The sequence below is a fragment of the Danio rerio genome, chromosome 7 (assembly GCF_052040795.2).
Source record: "Danio rerio strain M-AB ecotype USA chromosome 7, GRCz13ab, whole genome shotgun sequence".
Classification (NCBI taxonomy): Eukaryota; Metazoa; Chordata; class Actinopteri; order Cypriniformes; family Danionidae; genus Danio; species Danio rerio.
This window is the reverse complement of record NC_141027.1, coordinates 24647305-24669710: the sequence shown is the minus strand read 5'-3', so window position 1 is coordinate 24669710 and position 22406 is coordinate 24647305. Positions and strand designations below refer to the sequence as shown.

Below are 22406 nucleotides of genomic sequence, written 5' to 3'. Positions count from 1 at the left end.
AGGAGTCCAAAACGTTCTACGATTCGTAGAAATGAATCGACTCGTATAATTTGATTCATCGTATGAACATGGCTATACCGGAGTTTATTTTAAATGACGACTTCTTATATTTTCATTAAGTTACTTTGCACTTACTAAAACAAAACGACATGCATAACAATGATTTTATAAGGCAACTGTCATGTTGAAGTAACGTTTGATTATCCGTTTAAGAATGTAGCAACAACGCTTGAGAAAAAACTCAGGGAAACCGCATAATGACCCAGAGAAATCCGTCTCCGATTGTTTTGTTTTCAAGTTGATGGATTGTCGCCGGTTTCTTTTAATTTCTTTAATCAGGAACACGACATAGAAAACCGAAGAGTTTGTTGGTCCTTCGCCGCAAACACTTTCGAGGTAACGTTATTTTTAAGGAAACAAAAGGTTTGGACTTCCTGCTAATGTAGTAAGCACGCATAGCTGTGCGACGCCAGCTCTTTGAATGTTGCTGAAATTAGTTGATCTATGTTTAGTCTTATCTTTGTCTGATTGTTTCAGTCAATGCCATGTTAACTATGATATTTATGTTCTTTTATGCATAGCCACATCTGTTAAGACAAAAAGTTCAAACGTCCTAAAACTAAGCTCATCTTCAGAGTTTATCTGTTGAATAGTAGATTGTTCATATTACCTTTGCTAACATCTTAAACGGCCTATGCTAGTTTACTGGTCATGTCAGGTCTCGTATTTTGAGAAAAACCCCACTAAAACACATATATATATATATATATACACAAATAGCATTTACCGAGTGTATCATATTTTCCCTCTCTGTTTACTTTAGATGATTGAGGTGGTGGCATCTATGGCACGGGGGCCTGTGTTTTTGGCCGGAGAGGTTTTAGAATGTCTTGTTACCTTCACAAACCCAATGTCACACCTCTCCACGTCTGCCAGCAGGTAATAAGCTCCGTAATAATTGAATAGTAAGGCTTTTTTTTTGTTCATTGCTTTGGTGATTTAAACCCAGTTGTGTCTATCTTCACTTTTCATTTTTCAGTTAATGTCTTGTCCATTCTGAATGAATCTGTCAATCTTTCACAGTGAGATGTTGGCATGGTCCAGTGCTCAGATCCACTGCCAGTTTCATGCCAGCGAGAGCCGCGTGGCTCTACCCACTCAGGGCACCAAGCAGGACGTGCAAGCTGAGAGTGACACCGTGCTGATACCAAGCAGAGGTGAAAAATAAACTTATCAGTACAGACTAACTTGTTGTAGCCTTGGTGAAATATTGGTGATTTCCAAAATTCAAGTCAATGGTTACAGGCAAATTAAGAGTTATAAAGAGTGTGTATGTATGTATGTATATATATATATATATATATATATATGTATGAGCAATTCCGTGCAAATGTCAACCTGGCCATGAAAAAAATTTTTTTTTCACCAAAATACGGAAGCCATTTCTGGGTTTTTTGGGCAATCAAGTATTTTAAAGCACTTTGGAAATACTTAGAAATGCATCTGTCTATGTTTTCAAACTATTCTATTTGATTTACCAAAGTCACACAAGTGGCAATTTTACAACCGTCACATCCATAACGGAGAGAGGTCACATCCATAATGACACTTTTTCCTCATAAATGATACAAATAAAACCAATCATCTTTGTTTTATAGAGAGCCAACTCTCATCCGTTTGATTATCATTGTTTCTTTTGAGTTGTGCAGTTTAATTCACATAACGCATGTTTGTTTTCCTCATTTTAGGTACAAAACATGTTTATAGATTGATATTTTTCTGTTCCCTTAACTCTGTGGTCAGTTATTCTGGAAAATATGAAAGAATATATTGAAACAGATATTTCAATAAAATGTTAACATATACTTTCTATGTGAATTGATGTTTTAAATTTTTACTGCAAATGTCACACTCATAACGCTCATATTGCTTGTATGTATGTATGTATGTATGTATATATATATATATATATATATATATATATATATATATATATATATATATATATATACATATTTATATATATTTATATATATATACATACATATACAGACAAGATTCTTATTACTACATCAAACTAGTCCTTGTCTCCTACTGATACATTGAAGTCTTGTGAAATTATAATTTTTTACTGATTGTTATTTTCGACTTTGCCATTGCTAAGCCACAGCTTTGGAAAATGACCCTAAGCTCTAGTTTTCTGTTGCGTAATGATGTATGTGCAGGTTCAGACTCTCATGTGACCTGACGATTAGTGCTTATTTACATTAGAGAGAAATGCATTTGTCGTATTGTTCATCAGAATGCTACTAGTGCTTATCCTGGGCAATGGATTTGATCTTCAGTGTTCAGTGGGCTTTCAGCTGTGACATTTACATTACACTGGACTGAACTTCAACTGTAAAAACTGGACTAAAGCAGTTTCAGTTTACTAGAACTTCATTCATGTTTTGACACAATCTACTTTGTAAAAACGCTTTAGAATTAAAGATAAATAGAATTTTTGTTTGCAACTCAATTGGGACAACAGATTTTTACTAATATTTTATTTACCATATGTTATCATGCGGCAATAATTTTGACTCCATTCTGTTCTTTATGTGCTTAGGACTATTTGACAGGGCTGTGGATTAAAGGTTATAAATAATGTTGTAATGTTTCTACCGGGGCTGCGCAGTGGGTATCGCTGTCGCCTCACAGCAAGAAGGTCACTGGTTTGAGTCTCGGCTGGGTCAGTTGGCATTTCTGTGTGGAGTTTGCATGTGACGTGGTATAGGTAAATTGGGTGAGCTAAATTGGCCGTATTGTATGTGTGTGAATGAGAGTGTATGGATGTTTCCCAGTGATGGGTTGCAGCTGTCAGGGCATCCGCTGCGTAAAACAAATGCTGGGTAAGTTGGCGGTTCATTCCGCTGTGGCGACCCCAGATTAATAAGGGGACTAAGCCGAAAAGTAAATGAATGAATGTTTCTACCGAAGATCAAATGTTTTGTGTCATAAGATCTCAGTTTATTGTTTCAATCCACTAATGAGATATAATTTGATGAAAATGTTTTGCTTGCATTAAACAGAGTATGCAAATTCACACAATGAAATATAATATTTCTTTTATAAAAAATATATTTAAGGATGTTGTTTAGCATGTATTTCATGAACAGAAAGTAGGTAAAACTGATGGCTAGAATAAAAAAAAGGTTAAAAAAAGGTTGAAAATGCATAGTTTAACACTCGTCTGCTGATATAAACTTTAAGTCGATGCCTTCTGCTGAAAATAATCATGTGAAAGTCAAATAGTGTAATTATTTTAGTGGTCACAGACTTCCTGTTTGTGTCATTTGTTGGGAATTTGTCATCTTGTCTGCCAATATGTTGTTGTTGAATTGTGGCTTTCATATCACAGTGTAAGCCAAATACAGTGAGACTGGGAGAAAGTTTGCTTGTGTTAAGGATTAGACGACAATCAGACTGGTTTCAGCTTTATTTATTTTCTTGCTTTCTGTAATCTCTTTATTTACAACAAACCTCTTGATTTTGGAAAGGGATTTAGATCATGAGCATGAGGAGAGATTTCATGATTTCTTAGTTGTTTTTTTTTCATTGATTCAGGTGAACGAGGGCAGTGTGTCCTGGACACACCACCAAAGATTTTATTCTGTGATCTTCGCTTGGACCCTGGAGAGAGCAAGACATGTAAGAAACTGAATGTAAACCACACACAGATTCACAGATTTTTATGATGTTGTTCACACTTTCACAACATCAGTTACTCTAAGTGAGGCCTTTATTCAACATCAATTTTCTTCATGATTCCTCATGACCCAGATAAAGTTACACTAAAAACAGGTACAGAGCCAAAAGTCTGCTATTCAGTCATGCAGTGGCAAACTATGCTTGTCTAATGTCATTCTGAGCTACAGCAGACAACCACGCATGCATAACAAACCGAGATTATCACCATTATTTCTGCCTCTTTCAGATTCCTACAGCGAGGTCGTGCCCACTGACGGTCCGCCTAGTTTTCGGGGTCAGGCAGTGAAATACGTGTACAAACTCACGATTGGGTGTCAGCGAGTCAACTCGCCTATCAAATTACTGCGAGTCCCTTTCAGAGTCCTGGTGCTTCATGGTAGGTTACACACACAGCCTCTTTGCTGCCTTTGTATACGATTTCCCTTTCAGCCTTGTCCATTTAAAGATGAGCTTAATTTTCAGCAGACTAGATTAGAGATGCATTAATATTTTCCTCAGATTTTTTTTGGAATGGCATATAGAAGGCCCTCATGTTATCACATAATCAGACCAATATGACTACCTTGGTAAACCACCTATTATTATAAGATTGAATGGTTGTGGAATTAATAAACCATGAGTGACAAATATGCTTATGAAGATGGTGTCATCACAGTGCCATTAGTAATCACGGACTTTTACTTGTTTTAGATGTTCAGCCACTTTTATTTTTAGAGCACTTTATACAGTGCAGTTTAGGACAGGGTTCATACGGTCATGGAAAACCTGAAAAAGTCATGGGATTTTGACATGGCATTTTCCAGGCCTGGAAAAGTCACGGAAATTAGTTTAACAAATATCTGTTTACTTAAATTAGGGCTGAGCGATGTTGGAAAAATCTGACACTACCATATTTTGCATTTCTGTGATATATGTTGCGATGTAAATACAATTTCATTATATGATTTAACAGGTTTATTTGGATTGATTGAGGTGATTTTGTAGGGGAGTAAATCTCCAATAATATATGACAAATAAATTACAAGCATAGATAAATAAAATATAGTAAAGATAAAAGTGAATTATAGTTTTCAGGTATTCACTATTCAGATACAGATACTGGATAATCAACACGGCAAAGTCTTCATTGTATATTATTTAATCTTTATTAAATTTCTTGTGACCGGATGTTTTGAAATTTGAAATATTGAAATGTTCACACAGTCACAGGCCTTAAAGGGATAGTTTACTCAAAGATTAAAATGTAATCAGTATTTACTTACACTTCACTTGTTTCAGTACTAAAGGAGTTATTAAATTATTTTCTCTTTGTGTTCATTTAAAAAAAAAAAAAAGAAAACTCATAAATGTTTGAAACAAGTGAAAGGTGTAATAAAAAATTGTAAGTAATATTTTTGGGTGAACTATCTCTTTAAAAATGCATGCAGATGATAAACTTTTACTCCATAATGAATTAACTCTATATTAAACTATAATCCCAACATTGCATATCCTGCAATGAACACATTGCAATATCGATGCTGAAACGATATATTGTGCAGCCCTAACTTGTATATAGGTTAGTTGTCTTTAATTCTTTTCTGTCCTTGGCCAAAACTTGCCCTTACATTGTTAGTGTTGTGTAAGCATTACCTAAATGAATTTTACATGGACATAAAAACAAATTTAAACAAAATATAGATTGTTGCGTGTTTTATGATATGCTGTAATAAATTTGAACGTAATTGTTTTTCTTATTATGTACCATGTACAGTTGAAGTCAGAATTATTAGCCCCCTTTTGATTTTCTTTTTCTTTTTTAAATATTTCCCAAATGATGTTTGACAGAGCAAGGAAATTTTCACAGTATGTCTGATAATATTTTTTCTTCTAGAAAAAGTCTTATTTGTTTCATTTCGGCTAGAATAAAAGCAGTTTTGAATAGCCCTTTTAAGCTAATTTTTTTTACGATAGTCTACAGAACAAACCATCGTTATACAATAACTTGCCTAATTACCCTAACCCGCCTAGTTCACCTTATTAACCTAGTTAAGCCTTTAAATGTCACTTTAAGCTGTATAGAAGTATCTTGAAAAATATCAAGTAAAATATTGTTTACTGTCATCATGTCAAAGATAAAATAAATCAGTTATTAGAAGTAGGTTTTTAAAACTATTATGCTTAGAAATGTGCTGAAACAATCTTCCCTCCATTAAAAAAAAAATTGGAGAAAAAAATAAACAGGGGCGCTAATAATTAAGGAGGGCTAATAATTCTGACTTCAACTGTATATGTAGGCATTACAAGAAACATTACGTCATGAAAATGTACTTAAAAGTCTTTAAAAAGTTATGAAATTTTAGTAGTAAAAATGTGTATGAACCCTGATCAATAAAGATCAGAATCAAGCTCCGTTCGGGGCGGTCAAATACTTTACATGTACTCCTGCAATGCGCACATTTTTGCTGTTTTGCCAATAGCCAGCATTCAATCCAATGTTTGCTGTCATCTACTGGAAAACAGACTCTAAGAAAATCCTTGATTTTCTCCTGAAATGTAAAATTAAGCCACTAGATGGCTGCACTGTGTCACTCACTTGCCATGACCTTTCAGGTAAAAAAGTTTACAAGTTTTTTAATTATTACATCTATATATATTTTGACATTTATCAAATTAGTATTATGGCAAAACGTTTTGCTGGTGCTGTCATATTATTCTACTCTTATGTTATCATTATGCAATGACTGATTTAAAAACGACAGCAATATAATTCATTATCACAATATATTGTACACCAAAAAGCTTGGTTCGTCCCCAAATAAGCAAGACAAAAGTGATCAGAAACTCCAATAGGTGACAGAAATAGACATAAAAAAAACAGTGTGATGTCGGTCAAGAACGATGCACCAGACCAGCGTTTGATGACGTTTGATGTTCCTCTGCAGGCATGCCAGAGCCTCCGTTCCATCAGGATGAAGAAGTAGCTCCTTCAAACCCTTTCCTTGAGGAGGAGGAAGGAAGCAGGAGAGATACAAGACCACTAGAAAGAGCACTGGACATGCTAATGATCACTACCTCACGCCGGTGCCCATGTGTGTAGGAATAGGGGTTTATGTCAGTTATCATGTTGCCCTCTTGTTTTGAATTCTGTGAATGTGGTAGAGAGCACATGTCTGTCTTTCACAGATATGTTCAACATCACAAACGTGCGGGGGAAGGTGGCTAAGTTCTGCATCTTTAAGACCGTGTACAGGCTTGGAGAAGATGTTATCGGCACTTTCACATTCTCAGAAGGAGATATTCCATGTATACAGGTCGGTGAGATTTAAAAAAAAAAAAGATTTTAAATGATATTGAAAGAAGTGTAAAAACCTTTCATTTGTTTAATCAAAAATACATTAAAGACTAAATATTTATGTAAATATTATTGCAGTTTAAAATACCTACATTGAAGTTATTCCTGTGATGACAATGCTATTTTACTCCAGTCTTAAGATCCTTCAGAAATTATTTTTTATATGCTGATGTGGTGTCAAGAAACTTGTATAAGTATCTTAAACTTGTATAATTATAATAGGTCTTATTTAAAAAATTCTATATAAGTCTTTTTATCCTGGAATTAGTCTTTGACCACTAGTTCTTTCACCAACAAAATACTTTTAAGTCTTATTTTAAGTCAAATTTTTATTTTTTTATCTTTTGATGTAGTGTGTCCATTGGAAATATGTTTACATTTCCAAAAAAATAATTTAAAAAGTTGATCAATTGTAATAATTCAGTTAGATTTCTGTTTGCACAAGGAGTCTGACAGCAGCCAGTGCTAAACAGAGATCTGATCCACTTGAAAGACATGAAGAAAAAAATGAAACCGACTAAATCCTGAAGAACTGTGGAAACATCTCCAAGACTTCAAGAAACGTTCCTGCAAAGCTGCCTTCAATTATGCACTAATAAATTAAGTGCACCAAAGACAAAATCTGCTTTAAACACAAAGGCTGGTTACACCAAATGTTGATTTAATTTAATTTAATTTAATTGATAAAAATTAATTGCTAGTTAAAATCAGTTTGTGGCATTATTTTAAAACATACTTACTTTACAGCATTTTGTTTTGTAATAAAAGTGCCTTAAAGGGATAGTTCACCCAAAATATGTTTTTTTGAGTAAAAAGTTTTATGAGTTTCTTTTCTTCTGTTCATCACAAGATAATATATTCTGATGATGATGATGGTGGTGGTGGTAATAATAATAATAATAATAATAATAATAATAATAAATTACTTAATGGGTACCAGCTACCTTCCTTTTTCAAAATATATATTTATTATTATTATTATTATTATTATTATTATTATTATTATTGAAGTAAAAGAACATGTACATATAATACAGTAAACATTATAGTTTCTTTCTTTCTATTTTAGTTTTAACCCAAGCCCCACCCCAAGACTTGAACCTCCCAAGGCTTAACACAATAATTTGGGTCAAAAACAATAATTAAATAATCTGGAATCATGCATGTTTTAACATAACAGTGATGATGAAATAAAATAACAGCAGAAGAAGGAAAAAAAATTACATTTAAGACAAAACACCATGAAGTGGTCTTGTCGTCGATCCCAGTCTTAAAAGCAACAAATAACTACTTTACTTTAAGTTAATCATTTGGAAAAGTGGCAGAAGGTAGATTTTTCTGATGAATCATCTGTTGAACGGCATCCCAATCATCACAAAATGAGCAGAAGACCTATTGGAACCCACATGGACCCAAGATTCTTACAGAAATTGGTCAATTTTGGTGAAGGAAAAATCATAATTTGGCGTTACATTCAGTATGGGGGTGTGCGAGAGATCTGAGTGGATGGCAACATCAATAGTCTGAGCTATCAAGACAATTGTGCTGCCCATCACATTACAAACTACAGTAGAGGGCAAATTCTTCAGCAGGATAGCGCTCCTTCTCATACTTCAGCCTCCACATCAAAGTTCCTTAAAGCAAAGAAGGTCAAGGTGCTCCAAAATTGGCCAGCCCAGTCACCAGACATGAACATTATTGAGCATGTCTAGGGTAAGATGAAGGAGGAGACATTAAAGATGAATCCAAATAATCGTGATGAACACTGGGAGTCCTGCAAGAACACTTTATTTGCCATTCCAGATGACTTTATTAATAAGTTATTTGAGTCACTGAAGAGATGTTTGGATGCAGTCTTCTAAGCTCATGGGAGTTGTACACAATTTGTTTTTTTCTACTGCACCATGACTTTATATTCTTTAATGCACATTATTTCTGTTACGTGACAAGACTTTTGTTTAAGCACAGTCAGACTTTACTTTTCTAATAAACTAATTATGATAATTAAAATAAGCGTAATCTAGAGGCTTTTGCCTTTCATATAAGCCACTTCTGATACTAAATGATCTACTAGAAGTCAGGTTATTATTTGTTGTTCCTAAAACTTAGATAGGTGACAAGACTTCTGTCAGGTAGTGTACAGATTATTTAACAGCTGGGTAATTCTTTCAGATCTTTAAAATATGACAAAATAGTTATGTATAAAACTTACTCTTAGTATTTAATATATTATATTGTGTTGAACAGAAGAAAGAAACTCGTAAAGTTTGATAACCATGTGAGGGAGTATTAATGATGCTGCATTTCTGGGTGGACTATCCCTTAAAACTTTATCTAGTACTGCAGCTTTAAAGTTTTGTTGAAATGTTGCCACAGTTCATCTGAATTTTTGCACAGTACTGTAAATACTTCATGAAGTGGCCCAGAAACGTTCATGTGCATTTATGTCTTGTGTCTGCTCAGTATTCAGTAAGTCTGCAAAGTGAAGAGGAGGTGCAGGAGCAGTATCAGAGACGACCCGGCCAGGCAGTCAGTGTCACTGGTCATGGCCGACATCTAGAGTCCTGCTTGCACACAGCATCCAGCCATTTCTCTCTTCCTGTGCCTCTTAACGTCACACCAGGGTTCACCACAGATATAGGTAACAAAAACTTCATCATCTACAAATGTACAGAATATGTGTTAATTACAGTTTTTTAGATGGTACTGTTTTTGTTAATTGAAAATAAATACTGTTAATATGGGACTCTGGAGCAGAAAGCCAGTTACATGGGTATACAATACTGGTCAAAAGTTTGGGGTCAGTAGGATTTTTAAATGTTTTAAAATAAGCTAATTTTGCTCACCAAGCTTGCATTAATTTAATCAAAAATACAGTACAAATAGTACAATTGTGAAATGTTATTGCACTATAAAATAACTGTTAATCATTGAATTAAATAATTGATTCCAGTGATTTTAAAGATGAATTGTCAGCTTCATTACTCCAGTCTTCAGAGTCACATGATCCTACAGAAATCATTCTAATAATAATAATTATTATTATTATTGTTATTATTATTATATTTTTTTATTATTATTGCTATTATTAGGTAACATTTTAGAGAAATAGTCCATTAGTTAATGCTAGGTAATTTATTTAATAGCATTATCGAAGTATGAATAATCTTGTAAAGGATTTATTTATCATAGTTCAATATTAACAAATGCATTCTTCAAATCCAGATTTTGCTCATTTTACATTATTTGATCCACATGAACGAACATTATTTAACTTAAATAACACTAAATAATGGCGACGCAGTGGCGCGGTAGGTAGTGCTGTCACCTCACAGCAAAAAGGTCGCTGGTTCGAGCCTCGGCTGGGTCAGTTGGCATTCCTGTGTGCAGTTTGTATGTTCTCCCTGCGTTTGCGTGGGTTTCCTCCGGGTGCTCCAGTTTCCCCACAGTCCAAAGACATGTGGTATAGGTGAATTAGGTAGGCTAAAAAAAATTCTATAGTGTATGTATGTGTGTGTGTGAAAGAGTGTGTATGGGTTTCCCAGTGATGAGTTGCGGCTGGAAGGGCATCCGCTGCATAAAAAAAGGCTGAATAAGTTGGTGGTTCATTCCACTGTTGCGACCCCAGATTAAAAAAGGGACTAAGCCGAAAACAAAATGAATAATTGAACATTAACTAATGTTAACAAAGATGAAAACATACTTTATTGTGTTACTAATTGTTTGTTAGTGCTAGTAAAGACATTAACTTATGGACCATTATTTAAAATGTTATTATTATTATTATTATTATTATTATTATTACCAATGGTAATTGTAGTAAAAGCAAGAATGACTGGAGTAATAATTTCATTTGAAAATACATACAATAAGAAAGCAGTTATTTAAAATTTTAATAAACATTTAACAATTTTACTTTTTTTTTTTTTTTTTACATATAATAAATGCCACCTTGATGAACAGTATCATTTTCTTAAAACAAAATGACCCCAAACTTTTAACTGGTAATGTATATTGTAAAAGATTTTTTAAAACTATATCAAATGGGTCACGTTTATATAAAAAATAATGGCCAAAAATATAAAGTAAATATAATGTTCCATGAAGATTTTTGTCAGTACTCTACTCTAAGTATATCATAAATCAATGTTTAATTATTTAACTGCATTTCTACATATTTCATTTTGGCAAATTTTAAGTTAAATTTTTATTTTCTCAGTATTTAGATTTTTTTAAACCTCAGATTTTCTAAATAGTTGTATTTTAGCCATATATTTTTCCAACAAATAATAAATAACCGGAAAGTTTGCTTACTTATCTTCTGTGTAATGTTTAAGTCTTTAAATTTCAGAGAATTGACACAGTTGAAGTCAGAATTATTAGCCCCTCTTTAAATGTTTTTCTTTTTTAAATATTGCCCAAATTATGTTTAACAGAGCAAGGACATTTTCACAGTATGTCTGATAATATTTTTCTTCTGGAGAAAGTCTTATTTGTTTTATTTTGGCTAGAATAAAAGCAGATTTAATTTTTTAAAACCATTTTAAGGTCAAAATCATTAGCCCCTTGAAGCTATATTCTTTTCTCTATAGTCTACAGAACAAACAACTGTTAGACAATAAATTGCCTGACTACCCTATCCTGCCTAGTTAATCTAATTAACCTAGTTAAGCCTTTAAATGTCACTTTAAGCTGTATAGTAGTGTCTTGAAAAATATCTAGTCAAATATTATTTACTGTCATTATGAAAAAGATCAAATAAATCAGTTATTATAGATGAGTTATTAAAACTTATGTTCAGAAATGTGTTGAAAAAACCTCTCTGTTAAACTGAATCTTGGTGAAAAAATAAACAGGGCGGCTATTAATTCAGGGGGTTTAATAATTCTGACTTCAACTGTATGACTGGTGTTTTCAAAGCTCACATGTGATAAAATCATAAAATCAAAATGTACTCTCCCTCAAGTGGTTTAAAACCTTTAGGTTTCTTTCTTATACTGAATAAAACATATATTTTTGAGAAAGCTAAAAACCTGTAACTATTGACTTCCATAGTAGGAAAAACAAATACTATGAAAGTCAATGGTGACCGGTTTCTAACATTTTTCAAAATATCTTCTTTAGTGTTCAACAGAACAAAGAAAGTCATAAAGGTTAATGAAAGGGTCAGTTAATGATGCCAAATACAAGTATCCCGTTAATGATTCTGGTTTGCGTAACCCTGGAGCTTTAAATGTTAGATTAAAGATATTTGAACCAGGGATGTGACTTAATATTAAAACTCCAGTTGAATTAATAAAGAAAGCATTCTCATTCAGAGTTTTTCACTTCTTCCCCAGTGACATTAAGATGGCGTCTGCATTTTGAGTTTGTCACGGCGAGGGAGCCTGTGGAGGCACCAGTGGTCCTGCAGAATCAGTCAGAGGTCACAGTGTGGACCGGGGCCGAGCACGTGGATGTGGACACCTTCAGCTGGGACCTGCCAATCAAAGTGCTTCCCACCAATCCCACGCTCGCTTCATATGTTTCACAGTTCACAGGGACAAACAGCATCAATATTTGAGTTGTGCTAGGGTTTGAGGCGGGAGATCCTAAAACTAACAAGTGTTGTTGTGTCATGCGAGCAGTCCATTCCAAATTCAGTGTCGTTTGACTGGTTTTACCTTTTGCCGTGCAGTGAAATCATTCTTTATTTAAGCTACTTTAACATTTCAGACTTGACCTAGAGTCTGCTTTACCTCTTGTAATGTTAACAAATGTTCTGTATTTATTGTCAATATTGCAATGTATGCTCCAAAAGACGGTTTCTATTATATTTCAGTTCCTCTATTGCAAGCTATTTTGTACATTTCTCTACATGCAAAAGAAAACTGAATAAAGTCTGTAGAGAGTTATTATTGCAGCTGAAGATTTAATGAAACCCTTGTCACTTTAAAAAAAAATTATAAAAAAAAAGCAATTAAAAAAAAAGCAATGAAAATAAAGATTTTTTTTGTTACATATTTTTTATTAGGAGTAAACATTCAAAATATTAGATGGTATATATTACTAGGCCTGTAGCTGATTATTTACAATAGTGCATACATGATTAAGAAACAAAACGTTTTCATTTTAAAAAGTAAAAACATGTTCAAATGTAATGGTCAAACCAAATTCTACTTGCTTTTATTCTCAGAGCTTTAATACATCATGACTGTTGAGGCAATGAATTGAAAGACACTGCAATGCAGTTTTAATACACTGATATAGCGATTCAATAAAAAGATATATAATAGAATAAACGCACATCAATACACAATGCATAACCATTTCTGGGCTATTTTTCATTCTAATGTAATGTTAGAAAATTAAAAAAGCCAGCTTTTCTTCCCTTCTTTCTACATGTCAGACCAGTTTCTTGCTTCCAGTACTTCAATGGTTATGCTTTCAGAATACAGATGCTATAGATTGGAGTATTATCTCAGATGGCAGACATGTTTTGTGAATAAAGTCGTCTTCCATGCTAGACTCCCAGGTTAATGTTGAGTGCTCCGTGTCTCGGGTCAACATTGTTGTCTTCTCCAGGAACGCAGGGCAGGCGAGGGTCGGCGGTCATGACCAGCGTGACCTGACACGTCAGAGACTCGACTCGAACCTCGCACCATGGAGGGAAATCCACAGGCCGATGGACACTGTGAGTGAACAGTTCTTTAACATTTTAGCTAAGCAGACAGTGAATTTTAAAGGGCAAAGGGCAAGATACATCATATGTAGAAGAGTTTTTTGTATGCTTTTTTTTAAGGTGGGAAAAATGTGGTGTGAAATGTAAAGGTGAATAAGGTATAGACAATGCCATCATTAAAGAAAACAAAGATTTGCTGACATGCATAATACATAGAACTACAGCTATTAAAAGATTTGAAATATGTTTATGAAGTCATTTACAAGGACTATAACTCTTTGTTTTATAAATTTGGTTAAATGGACCTTTTCAAATCTTTTGCTGAATATAATAAATTGCAACTAAATATGTCAACTTATTTCTTCTTAGTTTATTGGTAGGTGTTTATGTTAGGCTTAGAGAGAAAAAATAAATAAATAAATAAATAAATAAATGAACACTCTTTGGGACAATAATTAAGATCAATTGTTTTTAGAAAATAAGCAGGCTGCTATGGCAAGCTGTTTTTACATCTAGAATACACATCTATTTATAAGCTAATAGTACTTATTTCTAGTAATAACACACTAGTACTAATTTTTAGGGACTAGAATCTTTTTCATCATTAGATACTGGTACTTATTAGGTACTAATATGAAAACTTATTTGCTGGATACTTATTCTTTGGATACTAATTTCAGCAGTGACCAGCAACTATTCTATTGTTAATAGTAAGAAATTTCTATTGATAGAAGTTCAGGGCAATCTGTCAGTAAGATATCAATTTTAATCTAGTGTTCATTTCAATTATAATTAGCACATATTAGTTATTATTTTTTGTGTGTGTTTTTTAATTTGTTTATTATTCTTTTATTTAACTGTTCACATCATTGCGTGATCTCTGTTGCGCTGATTCTGGTCTTCTAACAGTTCCCTCCATTCGTCCGTGCTCTATGTGTTATGGGGCTATTTCCTCCCTTGCTCCAAAACTCTGGAACTCAATCCCCTACAATATTAGGCACAGAATCCTTTAAAGCACTTAAAGTATCCCTGAAGACTCACTGTTTAAGACTCGCTTATTTGTGAGGTTTGTATTTTTTTATTTTTTTATTTTTTTTTTTACATTTACAATGTTTCTGACTTGTTTTACTTCTGGATTACTGTATTTTCTGTTATCCTTGTGTCTTGTATAAGTGTAAAGTGCTAAAGGCACTGTATAAAAATAAATCTATTATTATTATTATTAGATACTAATACTAGTGTACATTTAATAGGAACTAATATATATAATGAATAAGTACTTGTAGCTTTTAAAAAAGATACTAGCCCCTAAAGGATCAGTACTAATGGCTAATGGAGATGTTTAGTGCTTTAAGGAATAGATACTAGCTAAAAATAAGTGTCTCAAACTCTGTTCTCATTCATTAGGTTCTTCAATTTAAGGGATATTTCACACAAAAATAAAAATTTACTCATCCTCTAAAGCAGAGGTGTCCAAACTCGGTCCTGGAGGGTTGGTGTCCTGCATAGTTTAGCTCAAACGTCCTTCAACACACCTCCCTGGAAGTTTCTAGTATACCTAGAAAGAGCTTGATTAGCTGCTTCAGGTGTGTTTAATTGTAGTTGGAACTAAAATATGCAGGACACAGGCCCTCCAGGACTGAGTTTGGACACCCCTGCTCAAGAGGTTCTAAGTCGGTTTAGGTTTCCTTTTTCTGTTGAAAACAAAAGAAGATATTTTGAAAAATGTACTAGTAGAAACTAGTAATCTTTGACTTCAACAAGAGGAAAAACAAATACTATGGACGTCAATGGTTACTGCTTTCCAACATTTTTCAAATTCTCTTCTTTTGTGATAAACAGGTTTGTGAAAGGTGAGTACATGCTGACAGAACTTTAAGTTTTGTGTAAACTATCCCTTTAATATCAATCTGATGAATAAATGCTAATTGTATTTTTAGTTCTTACGTTTCGCAGCATCCCACGCCTACAGGGTGCAGACAGGTGCAATGAACACATCCCTCCTCCATCCAGCTCTCCCCCATTGAGTACTGCTTCCCATCATACTCGCACAAAGCTGTTGAGAGAGATGTCAAACACAGTCGGAATCAGAGTGGACGGTCCACAAGAGCACTAACTAAATAAACACTTACACTCACCTTGAGAGTTGAAGTGGCACTGCATTGGTGCTGCTGAACATCTCGTCCAGACCATGCAGGCCATGAAGAACATCACTGCATCGCGTCTCGAAATGGTATTCATCTCAGTTGTTCGATTGACTTCTGATGTTCTCTTCTCTTTCGCACCTCAATTTATACATCCTTGCGTTCATGGGAAGGGTGTGGGGAGTGGTTTACCCCCTACCTGAGGTGTGTTAGTTAGGTTAGTTAGGCTGTTTGAGGGGGGTGTGTGAAGGAAAAAGCTGTGGCTTGGCACCACTTTCTCTTTTTCTCTGGTGATTGCCATTCTCCGCTCCACTGGGCATGACCCTGAAAAACTATAGAAATTCTGACACATCCTGGGATGACTAAGAGAGGTGGGGAAGAGAGCAAGAGAGAGAGCAAAGTTGACACAGAGAGGATGAAGAGCAATTTTGGATAGCATGGATTTGGTTTTGGGTGAATATTGGTTTGAAAAGGATTTTCTTATGCTCACCGGAGATGCATTTTGTTTGCTTAGTAAATATTGTGAAATATTATTAAAATTCTTGTTATTTCTTTTTATTTCAATACATTTTAAAATGTAATATATTTGAGTGATAAAAAGCTCAAATATTTGCAGCAATTTCTCCAGTCCTCAGTGTTACACAAACTGTCATGTCATATTCAATTCAATTCACCTTTATTTTTTAGAGCGCTTTTACAATGTAAATTGTCAAAGCAGCTTCACATAGAAGATCATAGTAAATTGAAGCAGTGTCAGTTCAATTCAGTTGAACTCAGTTCAGTGTGGTTTAATAATCACTACTGAGAGTTCAAACACTGAAGAGCAAATCCATCGATGCGTAGCTCTACAGGTTTCGAACCATGCAAAAAGAAAAAGTGAAGAATTAAAAAACCTTGAGAGAAACCAGGCTTAGTTGGGCATCGCCATTTCTCATATGGCCAAACGTCTTGTGCAGAGCTGCAGTCTAGGCGCTGGAGAAGCTAAACGTCAGCGAGACTCGTCTGTCCCCAGAGCGTCAAAGTAATCAGTCCCATACTCTCCACTCCTCCATGACCACCACAGCAGCTGCTCAGGACACGGCCTGGTCCAGGATTATGGAAACTTTAGGATCATCTCGTCGCTGGTCTTGGATCGAATAAGTGGTGCTGCATAGTCTCTAAGGATCTCGGGTATTTTTTCTGCATAATATTTTTTTGTAAATGGTTTTGAGGTTTTTTGACTAGATGAGACTCTTTAGGATAGGGGTGCTAAACTCGGTCCTAGAGGGCCGGTGTCCTGGAGAGTTTGGCTCCAATCATAATCAAGTACACCTGAACCAGCTAATCAAGTTCTTTCTAGATATGCTAAAACCTTCCTAACAGGTGTGTTGAAGCAAGTTAGAGCTAAACTTAGCAGGACAGGGCTCTCCAGGACCAAGTTTAAACACCCCTATTTTATAGGCAAAAACAATGTACCTGTCAGTTTTAAGTTTTGGGGCTTTTCATTACTCATATTTATTTGAAGTTTTTTTTTTTTTTTTTTTTTTTACACAGGTTTGTCATAATTTGCATAATCATATACAAAATTGAATTCTACAATTTTTGGGGGGTCTTTGCAGTATGTCCTGAATTATGGCGTGATGAAGAAAGACTTATCAAAGTTTGACAATACAATTTTGAACCTGACTTATATAAAATATATAATAATAATCACCAGAAATGTTTGCAGTTCTTAATAACTATTCATTTATTTTGCAGTATTCATCCACACGGAAATAACCTATAAACACGTTTTAATATGATTTTGATATAGGTTTTTAATATATTTTCCCATATTAAATGTACATATATGCAAATATATGTTCACCTATATGTTTACCTATATATTAGTAAAATCATTAAAATCTATTTTTTTAGTTAGTTCTTAGTTATTGCCTTGAGAATAGAAAATATGAGCTAAACATCATGTATGACAGTTGCCAAAGTGAGATATGAGCTAATGTATATAGGAGATTTTGTATGTACATATAGGGCTTATATGTGGATATAAAGAAGCAATGCAGGAGACCTATATGGCCTGTATATGCACATATATGCACCTCAAATGTGCCTATATGTGGCATATATACATATATTTGCAGCATATTATCATACATGTGCATATATATACTGCTTATAGGTTTCATAAATGCGCATATATCCTCATATAGGTTCTTTCCATGTAAGCACCTTCAGTATTTTTTCTTAAATTCATTAAAAGAGATTTTATTTAGACATATCTTGTATATAATTGTAACTTTATTTCATTAATTTAATGTGTTCTTGCCTAATTGGTATCCATTGGTACCTATTGGTATTGAGCGTTCCATGAAGAACTTTTAACATTGTTGGTGTTCCTTTTCAGTCCTCAAATGTTTTCATATACAGTAGAAAATGGTTTGTTTCTTTAGATTGTTCAAATCTTCACAAGTATAATGTCCTTAAAATGTTCTTTGATGAACCAAAAAAAGTTCCAATGGTGTAACTGAAAACTCCCTTTTGTTCATGGGACCTTCATTTTTAGTGCAACTGATAAAAATGCAGGCAATTTTTTTTGTCAGATGTCAGTTTATGCATCCTTGAATAACACTGATGATGGTCATCTGGTGGTTCTCGACGTCCACCGGGTGGTTACCAGGTGATCTTCAAACACACAAACACAGGCATCCATCAGAAGCGTGGTCCTCGAGTCTGTGTGACCCCCGTCTGCATCTTTGGACTGAGCTCATGCCAATGACGTCATGGCCGCGGTGACCTAATGATGGTCCAGCTGAAGATGTTCATGAGCAGGAGGAAGCTCATAAAGGCAGAACTGGACGTTTATTGCACAACCACCACAGGCGTGTGTTTATGACTAGATGAAGATGTAATATTCCTGAAGTGTGTTTTGTTGTTGTTGTTGAGGAAGGATCCTAGGTAGGTGTCGAGCGTGAGAGACTAGGTTTGAGCGGATGCCGAGAAGGTAACGCTCTTTGAGCCAGAACCAAACATTACATACTCATTCGCGCATTAGCTCATCCCTCGTCATCTCTGCTATCAAGGTGGAAAAATGTTCGATAGAAGAAACAGGCGTTTTCCAATGAGGCCCAGGGGTACCACAAAGTCTGTTTGTAGCATTCACGCCTGTGTCACCCCACAGTAGTCTGAAAGGTGTTGAAAGCTCGTCACTGTGTACTGCGTGTTGTACCACTGCTACTTTGGACAAAATGACTCACGGTCTCTGCTCTGGCCGGGATTTCTGACCATGGTTGAAAGTTGGTGGCGTATTTAATCATTGGCAAGAACATGTTTTGTGATAGCCAAAAGCCACTGGGCACCAGTTCTTGTTGTTTAGCTTGTCGGTTAATCTTAGGTTATTGTTTTTAAATGGTTAAAATCAGCCAAAAAAGTTGTTATGAATTGTTTTTTTGGCTGCATGTTTCCTGATTTAATGGTAAACCTTTGGTAACCTGTTTCCTTACTTAATCCTCATGCAGGCACAAGTAAAGCAATTCTAGGAAAGTAAAACGGTTTGGAAGTTTAATTGGCCAACACTTTCATCATTTTGTGTTCTTTTTAAAAAGTTAAGTCATGTTGGATTCAATCGCAGAACTCTGGCATTAAGTACATCGCAGTTCTGGGGACTTGATCACCTATGGGACCTTTTTCTTTTCCAAACGCCAGTCTCAGTCTCAATTATGGCAAAATGTTAATATCTTTAGTTGTGTAACACCTTAGTTTAAGAAGAAATTCCCACTATTAACTACTGGCTCATTACCCGCCTGTTTTTAAGATATTTTCTTTTTATTAGTTCAAGCATGATCTTATTCTTCATCCCTAACCTTACCCAACACCTGCCGTAGAGACAACTACAGCCTTACTAACTATTCATGAGCAGCAAATTAGTAGTTTATTGAGCTAAATATCTTAATTTATAGTTTGATAAAAGTTAGAATTGTACTTTAAAATAAAGTGTGTCCTTTTGTTGATCATCTTGTTCATTTTATGTTGTGATTAAATGGTCAATTGCCAACAGCTAGCTCTCTGCAACTCTCACATGGTCACCTACTGAAGCTAAGCAGTGCTGCACCTAGTCAGTACCTGGATGGGAGACCACATAGGAAAGATAGGTGGCTCCCGGAAGTGGTGTTATGGAGACCAGTAGGGGGCGCTCAACCTGCAGTCTGTGTGGGTCCTAACGCCCCAGTATATTGATGGGGACTCAAACCGAGGTCCTGACTCTCTGTGGTCGTTAAAAATCCCAGGATGTCATTCGAAAAGAGTAGGGGTTTATCCCTGGTATCCTGGCCAGATTTGCTCACTGGCCTCTGTTCTTCATGAACATCCTCATATCATAATTGGCTTCATCACTCTGTCTCCTCTCCACCAATCAGCTAGTGTGTGGTGTGCGGTCTGGTGCAATGTGGATGGCTCGACAGCAGCCATGTTACATGATAGTGGATGAATAGATTCCCCCCAATGTGCACAGCGCTTTGAGTGTCCATAAAAGTATATATAAATGTAAGGAATTATTATTATTATTCAATTAATTAGAGTGTCTTTAATGGCCTACAGTGGGCAAGTGACTGCTGGAATGGGATTATTAGAATTGTAAAAAAATAATTCCTGGTCTGATGATTCCTGTTTTTAAACATTATGCAGACAACCATGTTTGTTTGCGCAATTTACCTAAGGAAGTGATGGCATTAGAATGCTCTGTGTAATGATAGCAAGCTGTTGGAGCTAGTGCGATGCTCTCTGCAATGTTCTTCTAGGAAACACTGAGATCAGCCAGTCATGTGACACCAACCTCCTAAACACTGTTAATAACTATAATAATTCCTTACATTTATATAGCGCTTTTCTGGACATTCTAAGCACTTTACACATTGGGGGAATCTCCTCATTCACCACCAGTGTGCAGCATCCACCAGGATGACCTGACGGCAACCATATTGCACCAGACCGCACAAGGTGATGGTGGTTCTAGAGTCAGTGCTTTGCTAAGGTAACACTGTTCTGGCAGCAGGTGGATGACCAACAGCACATTAGGATGGATGTGATTTTGCCAAGTAGAATGTGATCCTGTAACATCTAAAAATCAAAAATGTCTTCTAAAATGTATGTCTTCAAAAATGTAATCCCTACCCCTAAACCTAACTCTAACTATAAATTATTCAGATAGCAATGCACATAACCCAAACTGTACGCTTAAACTTAAATTTGATTGGATGATTAGACTGTTAATCCAGGAACATACTCTACACTAACAGCACATTAGACAGGTTTAGTGATCACCATAAAGTGCAGTGGATATCATAAAGAAACCATTTATAAATACTAGAAATAATGTAACATTCATTGTTGCTAGTAAAACGAAATAGGCTTAAATAAGCTGTAACCAGTGATCAGAATTAGAGAACAGCAATGATTTCAGTCTCTTCCACAGTTTGGTGGCTGTAGTGGGTTTTGTAGGAGTTTAAATCAGGAATGAACAGTTCATTATTTTATAGTTTTCAGATTCACTGTGTAACAGGCGGAATTGTCCTGCGCAGCCTGGATATATTTAGGTCATGGTAGCAAATCTTTTGAATAATTGTATTTAAGAAAATAAGCTAAGAACCAACTCAGATCAATCAGATCAGCTAATACTTAATCCATCACATGTGCAATTATTAACTGGATATAATTCTGGATATAATATAATGCCTGCTAAGAGCTAGCCAGTGGAAACCTTCATTACCCAAGAGTGCAGCTGCCCATTGGCTTCAACCCAAAGGAATGTGGCAAAGCCCCCTCTGTGAGTGTTCGGAACACATGAGGGGTGGCAATGAGCCTTACCCTCTTTAACAGCTCCTGAGTCCCGAGCGGAGTGTGTAATGGACTGCGGTCCTGTTCTGTTGTGCAGTCTGACTCATCACCATGTATTATATAACCACACACTAATGTGCAGGGGGGACCCAGGGTTACACTAAGATTTAGATGTAAGTGATCAGGTGCTAAGCTGCCAACAGATGTAAATTAAATTCCAGAAAAAACTGTGCTTTTTCAATCATTTTACTGGCTTGTTTCTTTTCTGCCCTCACACATGATGGCAAAAAACACACTTTGTGTGTAAAGAGATGATGTTTTTAGGGAGTGCAGCGTATTTTGTTTCCTATATACACAAACACACAAATAAAATTTTGATTGGTTACAGAAAATACTGGGAGAACATTTTGTTAATGCACCCAAAAGACAGATAGAGTCTACAAAAATGACTTGTCGATCTGCTGGGTAGAAAAGCTGATGAAGACAAATAAATATATTTTCTGGATAAAAATTAGAGCACTTGAGAGTTAAGTTATCTGGATTTGCCATCAATATGTGTTATCATGTGTAAAAGGACACAAGAACAGGGCTAATAATGGCAAATCCAGAGAAATACAACAAAGTGAATAAGATGTGCATTTTTGTATCTCTCTCTCTCTCTCTCCCCCCCTCTGTGTGTGTGTGTGTGTTTAATATATTTCAAACAGCA

General features: G+C 35.2%; 2 protein-coding genes across 2 annotated transcripts; one reads left to right on the top strand and one right to left on the bottom strand.

The window, feature by feature from the left end:
• The first annotated feature begins 297 nt into the window (after positions 1-297).
• Positions 298-12978, top strand: rgp1 (GP1 homolog, RAB6A GEF complex partner 1). The gene is given in 9 exon segments (NM_001002608.1): positions 298-396; positions 824-939; positions 1084-1217; positions 3607-3690; positions 3977-4126; positions 6675-6821; positions 6916-7043; positions 9548-9725; positions 12424-12978. Coding segments are annotated over 8 exon segments (1161 nt in total). The 5' UTR covers positions 298-396; the 3' UTR covers positions 12648-12978.
• Positions 12979-13265: 287 nt separating this feature from the next.
• Positions 13266-16920, bottom strand: msmp1 (microseminoprotein, prostate associated 1). The gene is made up of 3 exons (XM_087261100.1): positions 15884-16920; positions 15693-15801; positions 13266-13755 (listed from the first exon to the last, which is right to left on the bottom strand). The coding sequence occupies exons 1-3, from the start codon at positions 15984-15986 to the stop codon at positions 13587-13589; spliced, it is 381 nt and encodes a 126-aa protein (XP_087117226.1). The 5' UTR covers positions 15987-16920; the 3' UTR covers positions 13266-13586.
• Positions 16921-22406: the final 5486 nt, after the last annotated feature.